The sequence below is a fragment of the Desmodus rotundus genome, chromosome 9 (assembly GCF_022682495.2).
Source record: "Desmodus rotundus isolate HL8 chromosome 9, HLdesRot8A.1, whole genome shotgun sequence".
In the NCBI taxonomy this organism is placed as follows: domain Eukaryota; kingdom Metazoa; phylum Chordata; class Mammalia; order Chiroptera; family Phyllostomidae; genus Desmodus; species Desmodus rotundus.
The window spans coordinates 92,654,709-92,666,002 of record NC_071395.1 but is presented as its reverse complement, the minus strand read 5'-3'; the positions used below and the strand labels follow the sequence as shown (position 1 = coordinate 92,666,002).

The window sequence follows — 11,294 nt, the reverse complement described above, 5'->3', positions numbered from 1 at the left end:
GGATAATGTATAATAATAAATCCCTTGAAATTGTTATTCTACTTTTACAGATTTTTAAAATATCAAATCTTTTAAGTAACTGCTCCAGGGTAACTACTCTGATTTTTCTCTCCCCAATTCCTAAGGCTCTCACTTGTCTTTAACCTCGTGTTGCCATTTGATGTGTGGGCTTAAGAGAAACGGATCCACCTAGGCTCTGGACCCAGACAACCTTGGATCCCAGTTCCTTGAAATGAAACAAAAAACTGCAAGTTCATTTAATAGAGAATAGGAATGTTTATAAACCAATATTCAAAATAGCTGCACACATCTGTTTTCACTTGAATAAAAAAAATCACATTGTGACTTTTATAACCTTAACTTAAAATACATGAATATTAACATTTACTAATATATTTACACATTTTATTTACATCATCAACAAATCTGAAGAAAAACAGCATATGTTATTATTTTTAACACAGCAGGTGTTGACCAGTCTTTGAAAATTGATCCAGGAATGTGCCCTGCATTTAATTAGAAAACATATTTCACCTTTTCTGAATTCCTAGAGGTCACCTCCTCACATAAAATATTCCAAAGCCTCAATTTAAAAACAAAACAGAAGCAGGTGCATTTAATCTTAAAAGACTACAAAACTGCCTTGTTTAAAAATATGAAAATTCTTATGGTATTTTTTAAATGCTTTTGTTTTTCACAAAAATTACTTAATTGAACATTAAGCATCTACCATCTATGATACTATGCACGTCATGATTTGAAACAGCTACAAATGAGCTCTCATATAATACCCCTTATGAGGTAGGGCCAGTAGCAATCCCATTTTGCAAAGGAGGAAAATGAGATGTGACTATTAGCTAGTAAAAAGGCTGAAGTTTAATTTCTTAAAACCCATGCTTTCTTATTAGCCTGCCTCGTTTCTTTTACAAGTGAAGAGGTCTGTTTCAAGTGGGGGCAAAAGGCAGGGTGGGGGCGTTGTCTGTCATTCAGGTATATCTCAGAAAGCAAAAAGAAGTACCTTTTACATTGGATACTTAATTAAGGGAAAAAGTGAGTATTATGGACTACCTGAATGCATCTACCTAATAATCAATGGAAGTTACTAACAGAGGACTGCAAAATCCTTCAGCAACATGGTATTTTCCTGTTTGTTTGTTTTTTTTCCTGAGAACCAAACACTGTATATAATATAGTTTCTTACTCAAAGATCTTCTAAAATTATGATGTGAATTGTAATCCTGATGACATACCAAGAGCTCTTCAATCCAGTGGGTTTTATTACTCTAAAATTTAAATAGGTACCAATGTATTTCTGACCATTAGATAAGTTAGTAAAGCATTATAAAAATAAATTTTAAAAAAACTAAATGAGACCCTCCTATCAGGTTCTTCTCTGCACAAAGATGTTTCTGTACACATTTTTAAGCCAGTATCTTAAAATCCCAAATTATTCAAGTATCTCTTTACACATATGGCTTTACATATTAGTAAAAATTGAAGTAAATATGTAAAAATCCTAAAATCCTAATCTGTAATTCTATGGAAATCATTTACAAAAAATACTATTTGCCTTTTTTAAAGCCTTCTCAATACTGTTTCTTGAGAACTGGCATTCTATCTTGCATTACTATTACTTGCATTGCAAGCTTTAGAGGTTTCTATTCGGGTATTTAAATTCCTAATTTTTCCTGAATTCTCCCTTTTTCTCCCTCTCATCATTGCATCATTGTCACACTCTGTTACTAGCTCGCACAGGTAAAAACAAAAAACAAAAAACAAAAAAACACCACTAGGGCTACCCACAGACTCATTTTTTTAAGAAATTAAATTAAAGCCATGGCAGTTTTTCTTCACTTCAAAAGCTAAATATAAATTCACATTTATATTTAGGACAAATTCACTTTCCAGTAATGAGTTTCTTAAATGTGCATCCAATAGGAAAAAATATATATATTGTACCTCAGCTGGTACAATATAAACACACCAGCAAAGGAGAGCCAAAGAACTGCCAATCAAATACAAGCAAGCATAATTCTCAGGAAAGTTCTAAATTGTATTCATGTTGAACCGAATCATTTTAGTGATTCAAAGACATTACTGTTCCTATTCAGTTTAGAGTTGTTATGAGATACACATTCATTTTGGGTATATGCAGCAAACAGCTTCATTTTTTTGTTTTTTTGTTTTTTTTAAATTCCACTAACACTCATGTTTATTATTTCAATTATTGTGCTTTCAATACAATGACAGAGCTGTACATCAGGGTCCATGCTTCCAATGTCCCTGGATCCGTTTTTATAAGATGGATCTTTGCAGATTCCGGACCATCTACTTGGTTTCTCCTTTATTTGTTGAAGGCCTAAAAACATAAAGACAAAAATGAATCAAGTCAAGAAATCTAAAAAGGATATTTGGGTTTTTGTGTGTGTTTGAGATTTGAAACAAGTCTGAAAATAAGTTAGTACTTACGTGTAATGATTGGATCAATGTCTCTTGTCTGGGTGGCAACATCAGAGGCACAGACTTGCCCTATTTGGATCAGCAAAGACATAATATCCTCATACAGTGGGGGAAATGCTCGACAAAAAGAAACCAAACTTGGCAGAGTCGGCATGAAAAAAGCATATCGCTTAGCCTGTGTTAAAACTGTTTGAAAGAATAAAAGAGAATTTTTGTCTTTATAGGTATAAATTCAACATACATGGCCTACACGATATACTAAGTACCAGGCTCTGTGCTGAGGATACTCAGTTTTCTAAGGTACCGCCAGACCCAGCCTTTAGGGAGCTCACAATCCTGCAGTCAGCCATCACCCAACATACAAAGCCTCATGCCCACGCACTGAGGTAGGTGCATCACACGCATTATTGCATTTACTTCTCACTATCTTCTAAATGAGGAAGTACTATAATGGTACCTATTTTCATGAGGAAACTCAAATAAAACATAGAGAGTTTAATAAACTTGTTCTAGGCCATGTAGACAGTGGTGGGGATGGGATTGAACTTCAGCAGTTTAAGCTCTTAACCACTACAAATAATTATAACAGATTAATTCAATGGAAAGAAAAATAAGCAGGGTATTATGGAAGCCCTGAGAAAATATGGAATTAACTAAACCATTACTTTAAAAAAATTAATTATAGTTCATACATTTTTAAGTAGTTTATTTCATACCATTTTACTCTACAAACCAGAAGGTGGTTAAAATGTTAAGCTATGTTTTAGAACTTAAGGAAACAACGAATATATTTATCTTATTTATACATATGATTATATTTTCCTAAAACTCTAAGGATTTGTAATGATTGTAATTGTGTTCTATTGATATAATTACATTCAGAAAGTAGATTTATTTTCCATTTATAAAGTATGGGAAGCTTATTATTTATTACATATCTATACATAGTCCATCACCAAATGAAAGATACCATTTGCCTACCTACTCTACACTATAAATCACATTTGTAATAGAAGTTTTCAGAAGATGGCATAAATGAAACTATTAGTGACACAGAAAACAATGTCACTAACTTTTTTTTTTTAATTTTTATTGTTATTCAATTACAGTTGTATGCCTTTTCTCCCCATCCCTTCACCCCACCCCAGCTGAACCCACCTCCCTCCCCCACCTCCACCCTCCCCCTTGGTTTTGTCCATGTGTCCTTTATAGTAGTTCCTGTAATCCCCTCTTCCCACTGTCCCCCCGACCCCCGGCTATTGTTAGATTGTTCTTAACTTCAATGTCTCTGGTTATATTTTGTTTGCTTTTTTCTTCTATTGATTATGTTCCAGTTAAAGGTGAGATCATATGGTATTTGTCCCTCACCGCCTGGCTTATTTCACTTAGCATAATGCTCTCCAGTTTCATCCATGCTGTTGCAAAGGGTATAAGCTCCTTCTTTCTCTCTGCTGCCATCAGAGAGATGCAAATTAAAATCACTAACTTCTTTATGCTAGAAGTTTTGTCATCGATGTTGGTTGACCACACACCTGTCAGCAGAGTTCCCATGACGTTGACAGCTAAGCGAGCCACACTGAGTGACTTGGGGAGCGCGTACTGGATACACAAATGAGAAAGCAGCTGGATGGCAAATATCTGCAACACACAATCCAAATAGCACGTGTTTCTGAAAAATGTCTTTAAAAATTATAAAATGTTTTACATTTTTACATAAAATGTTTGATCTCTCTCCAGTAGAATGACTGGAGAGAGATCAAAATTTTCCTAAAGCTGTAAATGCTCATTACCTGTTTTTCAAGTTCTGGCTGTGCAATAAGCTCAGGTATGAAATCCAGACAGATGTGCATGGATGGAATACCTGCGACCGTCAGGGGCAAAAGTTCACATGGATAACCCTATCTCAACAAGAAAGACGGGAAAAGTGATAAGTAAAACAAGTGTAAGTCAAATACAGATAAAAATAGGAAGGAAGGTTTCACTTCCTCTAGGTAAAAGTTGCTCTGAAGGCTACAGTGCTCTACATCCATCCTGGCATTTCACCTTTCTGATGTACTAGAATAGAGATAAATTACCTGAACATTTTAACAGGCTAATATAAATTCTAAAGATTTTTATTTTTCTCCGTATTGCAAAGGAGCATGATTATGTGTGCCATCTCTAGTTTCTAAACAATCCCTATTTAGTATTCAACCCCCAAAACCCCCAAAAAGTTCAACCATAAAGCATCATTCTTTGAAAACAGACCTGAAAGTGAACAAGCTTAGCAATGTTGGGATCCGCAATGTACATTTGGTGCAACAGACAACAGATAAGGCACTGAACTTCTCGAAGGTTACAAAGCAAATTGTCTTCTCCTCCTTCCGTTCCCTTATTTGGAGTGCTGGTAGTAATAACACTTTGAACATTCCTTAGCAAGCTGTCTGGATTGGCACCCTTTGCTCTCTCCTCTTCAGTAGGTAAACAAATCTCCAGGAGAATCTGGACAGCTGCACTATCCTACAAGCAAATAAAAACAGTGAATTTAAGACACTTCTGAGAGGCTCTGGCCTAGTAGTTCAGTTGGTTAGAACATCATCCCAATACACCAAGGTTGCAGGTTCGATCCCTGGTCAGGGCACATACAAGAATCAACCAATGAATGCAAAAATGAGTGTGGGAAAAAAATTGATGTTTCTCTCTCTCAAATCAATAAATTAAAAAAGTTTCTGAGATGTTTGTTTGAAAAGAAATCTGATTTTGTTTTCACATAAACAGAACTGATAAAAATAACACAGTTACTCTAGGGAAAATAGTGAGCAATCTATAGGGCAGTGGGCCTCACCTTTTTTAGTTATAAACCCGTTTAAGAATCTGAAAAAGCCCTGGCTGGTGTAGCTGGGTGGATTGAGCACGGGCTGCAAACTAAAAGGTCACCAGTTCAATTCCTAGTCAGGGCACATGCCTGGGTTACAGGCCAGGTACCCAGTAGGGGGCACATGAGAGGCAACCACACATTGATATTTCTCTCCCTCTCTTTCTCCTTCCCTTCCCCTCTCTCTAAAAATAAATAAATAAAAACTTTAAAAAAAAAAAGAAGAATCTGAAGAAAACTATACACCCTCTCCCTATAAAAATTAACGTATATATAAAAAAAATACATTGCATAATTTCAGGCTGGTCACATATCCCTAAGGCAGATCCATGGACTCCATTTTATGAACATCTACTAGAAGAATTTTCTGATTCAGTGACATCCAAAACAGGCCCTAGGCAAAAAAACGACTTCTACCAAAATCTCCTTTCCTCATAAATTCCTACTTCTCCCAGGACCCTATCCTGTAATGCCCTCCTTTTCTCAACTGACTACCAAGTGATTAATTCCTCTAAACATGGTGATTAATGATTAAAGCCTAAAAGTCACTTCCCCCATGCTTTTTCCTTTTAATTTGAAAATAGGCTTTTCAAAGCCCTGGTTTTGCAAGGAAAGATTCTACCTTATCATCCATTCCGCCTGCACAACTCAGTGCTGCTCAGTCTGCCAGCTGGAGTGTCATTTCAAAGAACAGTAGTTTCTTAAGTGGTGATTTACTTGACACTCCTGCATGTAAAGAAGAGCTATAATCGCTCTCATCTAGCAGGAAGGAGTTAAAAAAATGAATATATGGTATTTATCTCTGAAAGACTCATTGCCTGAACAAATCAATTAATTCATTCGTCTGATTAAGAACATGATTATAAAGTACGGTTAAGCTTACATTATAATTGCTTATAAAGTAAGGTCAGTTTTATTTTATAATCATCATTTTGGGTGGAGAGGTTTTTGGTTTGGGGTTGTTACTGTTTTGTTTTGTTTTGTTTATGTTTGTAGACTCCGGAGCCAGACTGCCCAGGCCTGAATCCTGGCTCTCCCACCTACTAGATGTGTAGCCTCTCTGGGTCTCATTCTCCCTTAACAATGGAGACGATAATATGCTACACTTTGTAGGCTGGTTGTAAAGATTAAGTGAGTTAATATAAAGAACTTAGAATAGCACCCGAATACAGTAAGTACTATATAAATTGTGGCTATTAGGATTCTCAATGCCTTATTTGAAACTCTGAGGGCCAGATTTATTTTAGAACTCAGATTTTTTTTTTTTGAGAATTTTTTTTATTGTTGTTCTATTACAGTGGTCCCAATTTTCCCCTGTTGCTCTCCCCTGCCCCCGCCCACCTCCCACTCCCACAGTCAATCCCCACCCTGCTGTCCATGTCCATGGGTCATTTAAGAATTATTTTTACTGAAATATTATATAATACCTCCACTAGAGACCAAGGTAGCACATTATAAGCAAACACTAATATTTCTGCAGCAAAACATACCAATATTCACATTAAGTGGGATAAAGGCCATAAATAGGTTCACATTAATTCAGGTCAAGTTTTGTCACAAATGAGGTTACATCAGGTCAGGTTTTTCTGCCAACTGAAGTACCAAAAAAATGCTTCAGGGGGCCCAAGTCCTTCTGATCAAGACCCCACCCCAAAAAAAGTGCTTCAGATTTCATAGGCTTTGGATATCCCTATTACAGGTAAGGGGTTATGGACCTATTATTATGACTCTAATTCCTCTTTTTGCCAATGAAAAGATTTCAGAAAATATATTTTAGACTAAGAAAATATTTCTACTTTGCAGACTTCATATTTCTTAACATTTAATCATCTCACATCTCCTCCATTATTCAAAGTAGCTATTTAAGGCTTCAGTAAAATTCTACATTGCTGTAAAACTTTTCTAAATATAAAATTGAATTGCTTATGTTGTCATAGTATTTAACACTGCTTGACATTTTATTACATACAGGGGTGGGCAAAAGTAGGTTTACAGTTGTTCATATGGAAAATAATATAATAATGAATAAATAATACAAGAATAAACTGTTTCGTGAACTCACAACTGTAAACCTACTCTTACCTACCCCTGTACACATACTTCTTGTTCTGTTTGTCTCCATCATTTAATTTATCTCCACCATTTGATTTTAAGGAGCCAAAGTCTTATATTTTGTTAAAATGTAAATCTTGTTTAAATGGCTATTAGACTAGTATCATTAAGATTATTCCTGATGTTAGTAATACAGTCCATGAGATATTTAGAAGTAAAGGTAACTCCATTATAGCATGTTCTGTAACAAAAGGAATGCACAATATATCACCTTTTGTACATAGCATAATATGCTTTCTACTAACCTGGTTATATTAACATTGAAGCCCTTGCCCTTTTTGACTAAATTTTACTTTATTACCTGAGCAGCCAGTAATGCATTTTTCAATTCCTCTCTAGTAACTTCTGGGCCATCAGTCTGTCCAATTAAACCTAAGGTATTGTTCTGGGAAGGTCTGTCCTGCTCTGCTGTCTCCTTCAGATGAGCACTCAGGTAGGCTTTGGAAGCAAGAAGATAGCCATTCAGCATGTGTAGAGTAATATCCATCAGTGGGGGGCATCTAAACACAGAAGGAAGAAAAGTATGTGAGAAAGAACACTAATTTATAAATGAGCCAGAGCACGATCAATCAGTTTAACTTGAACAGTACCTGAAAAACCTGAAAAGAATAGTAAAGTAACTCCCCATAAAGTAACACTTTTCCCATTGAAATATTCTTTCTCAAAATAAAAAACCTTAAATGTCACTTCTCAGTCTGTCACAGAGAGAACTAGCATGTGTGCACACACAGGCATTACAGCTTTGTTTATAAGTGTGAAACACTATCAGAACGTAAGTGCCCGTCAATATATCAATGACTTTTACGAAATGTCCAGATTTTCTGTAATAAACATGTATGTATTTATAGTGGGAAAAATATGTCAATGGTTAAAGAAATTATGGCAGAGTTTCCCAAAACTAAAGATAAGAATACCTGGAGTACTTATTTAAAAAGAAAATTCCAAGCTCCTCTCCAGACATTCTGTATCAGTTTTTGGAGGACAGGCCTAGTAATCTATAGTAGATAGAACACTGTGCAACAGTTAAAACAAGTCAAGTAGAACTATGCATACTGATGGGCAAACCACATGGAGAACATTAAGATTTTTAATGTTTTTAAGAAGTTTTTTGATGGATCGATTTGATTTAGAGGGGAAGAAAGAGAGGGAGAGAAACATTGATCAGTTGCCTCCCATATGCACCCCAAAACACGCCCTGACTGGGAACTGAACCGGTAAACTTTCAGAACTGAACCAGCAACCTTTAGCTTTGCAGGACAACACCCAACTGACTGAGCCACACCAGTCAAGGCAAAAACACTAAGTTCTTAAAAAAGAATAATAGCCCTGGCTGGTGTGGCTCAGTGGATTGAGTGCTGGCCTGTGAACCACAGGCTCACCAGTTCAATTCCCAGTCAGAGCACATGCATGGGTTGCAGGCCAGGTCCCCAGTAGGGGGCGCACCAGAGGAAACTACACATTGATGTTCCTCTCCCTCTCTTTCTCCCACCCTCCCCCTCTGCCTAAAAATAAAATAAATGAAATCTTTAAAAAAATAAAAATAAACAATAATAATTCCCAAAATATACTATTTTTTAAAACTACCCAAAACAAAAAGTAAATATTTCTATTTATAAATTTGTAAATACATAGAAAATAAAGCTACATACACACCATTTATGACAACAAAGTTTCCTCTGCAGATGGAACTGGGATTGGTCAAAAGAGGACAAAGAGAAATTTTGCTTTAGCAATGGCAGCATGGTAGATATGAGTAAGAACAAGACTGTTCACTGTAGATGTTTTTCTTGTTAAAGTTCTTGTTTATTCACTTATTAATGTGTATTATGAAAAATTTCATACACACATAAAAAAGGAGCCATTATAATGAAACTCCAAGAACTCATCACCCAGCTGCAATAGTCACCCACAAACAGCCAGTCTGATTTCATCTATATTTCCATCCACTCCCTCCACCACCACGGGGTTAGTGCAAAGCAAATCCAAAACATCATGTATTTTTACATGTGGACATGTTTTCATATCATTTGATTTTTTAAAACACATGTGAATGATCACTTTATAAAAAATAAAATCAAAAGAAAAAAATATATATACACACACACATATGTATACACAAAGGCTAATATTCTTTATAAGGAGCTCTTGAAATAAAAAAAGATAAGCGATCCACGTGGCGTGTGCCCAGGCTGACCTCGCGGAGTTGGTGCTGTGAGACCTAAAGTTCTAGAGGTTGTCTAAAACGAAAAAACATGTCAGCAGGGCCTGTGGCGGGTCCATGTGTGCTAAATGTGTCCATGACAGGATCACGCGTGCTTTCCTTATTGAGGAGCAGAAAATTGTTGTGAAAGTACTGAAGGCACAAGCAGAGTCAGAAAGCTAAATAAAAAAATGAAGCTTTTTTGAGTAATAAAAATAATTAAAAGGCAAAAAAAAAAAAAAGATAAGCAATCCAATAGAAAAGTAGGCTGAAATATAAAGAAGAAATACCAGTAGCCAATAATATTTATTCTAAAGTATAAATTGAAGTGGGAATCCATTTTTCACCTATCGAATTGGGAAATACATATAAAATAGTGTGGGAAAGTGCACAACATCAAACTCAGTATGGGAACGTGAACTGGTTCAGCATTTCTGGATGACAGAAGAAAAATAGGAATCAAAAGTCTTAAAAAAATGAGCATGTTACTTTTGCCCCAGTAATTCCATTTTTAAGAATCTATTCAAAGGAAACAGTACATGGAACAGTCACCACAGCACAAACAAAATATAGAAAATCGCCCTGGCTGGTGTGGCTCAGTGGATTCAGTGCTGGCCCCTGAACCCAAGGGTTGCTGGTTCGATTCCCAGTCAGGGCACATGCCTGGGTTGCAGGCCAGGACCCCAGTTGGGGGTGCACAAGAGGCAACCACACATTGATGTTTCTGTCCCTCTCTTTCTCCTTCCCTTCCCCTCTCTCTGGAAATAAATAAATAAATAAAATCTTTAAAAAAAAAACAAAAGAAATAAACAAAACAAGATTGGGCTAAGCATAGTATATCTATGTGGAATACCATGTAGCCAATTCATGTAACAATATCTATTAACATAAGAAAAGGTTCACAAATTGTTTTAAAAAATCCAGGCTACATGCCCTGGCTGGTGTGGCTCAGTGGATTGAGCGTGGGCCTGCGAACCAAAGGGTCACAGGTTCAATTCCCAGTCAGGGCACATGCGTTGGGTGGCCAGGTCCCCAGTAGGGGGCAAGTGAGAGGCAACCACACATTGATGTTTCTCTCCCTCTTTTCCTCCCTTCTCTGTCTTAAATAAATAAATAAATAATATTTTTCTAAAAATCCAGGCTACAAAAATGTTACATACATATGATTAGATAATTTGACAACTTCTGAACAACTGGAGGCAATTCAGGTGAAAAGTTACCTACTTAAGTGGATTTTTAACACTGCTAGATTGTTTTAGAAGTGTTATTTACTATTATTTTTCTTTTATTACATACTTAATGTCATTTATACTATTTAGTCTTCTGATTCCTATTTCCTATGAATCCTTGATCTCGCCCAGTCATATTTGGCTGATTTTGCACGTTTTGTCACTTCCAGAATATCCTCCCTAGGTAGGAGGGCGGATGAGTCTATTCACAGGTTATATCCTAATTAGTCTTCTTTACTCCAGTTCTTTCCCCTCTACACCATACGGTGCAAAGCTTCCCTTCTTAAGTTACCAACTAAAAGATCTCTTCAGCATACTAGTCAAGGCCCTCCATAGTGTGACCCTAATCTAACATTCCACTTCTGAAATCTGTTCCCGAAAACTTACCCCTCCACAGAAGTCATTTTCATTCTTACGTCTACACTTTTGCTTACACTAT

At 36.2% G+C, this 11,294-nt stretch overlaps 1 protein-coding gene across 3 annotated transcripts in view; it reads right to left on the bottom strand.

Moving 5' to 3' along the window:
* Positions 1-252: 252 nt before the first annotated feature.
* INTS2 (integrator complex subunit 2) overlaps positions 253-11,294 on the bottom strand; it is a 42,889-nt gene continuing 31,847 nt past the window's right edge. For 2 of the 3 annotated variants that reach the window (XM_024572952.4, XM_024572951.3), the window contains exons 20-25: positions 7,728-7,926; positions 4,708-4,959; positions 4,251-4,358; positions 3,993-4,098; positions 2,470-2,646; positions 253-2,359 (exon numbers count right to left, since the gene is read on the bottom strand). In XM_024572952.4, coding sequence (XP_024428720.1) covers positions 2,190-2,359; positions 2,470-2,646; positions 3,993-4,098; positions 4,251-4,358; positions 4,708-4,959; positions 7,728-7,926 — 1,012 coding nt within the window. In that variant the 3' untranslated portion in view covers positions 253-2,189. The remainder of the gene's footprint in view (positions 2,360-2,469; positions 2,647-3,992; positions 4,099-4,250; positions 4,359-4,707; positions 4,960-7,727; positions 7,927-11,294) is intronic. The other variant, XM_024572954.3, reaches the window with a different exon arrangement.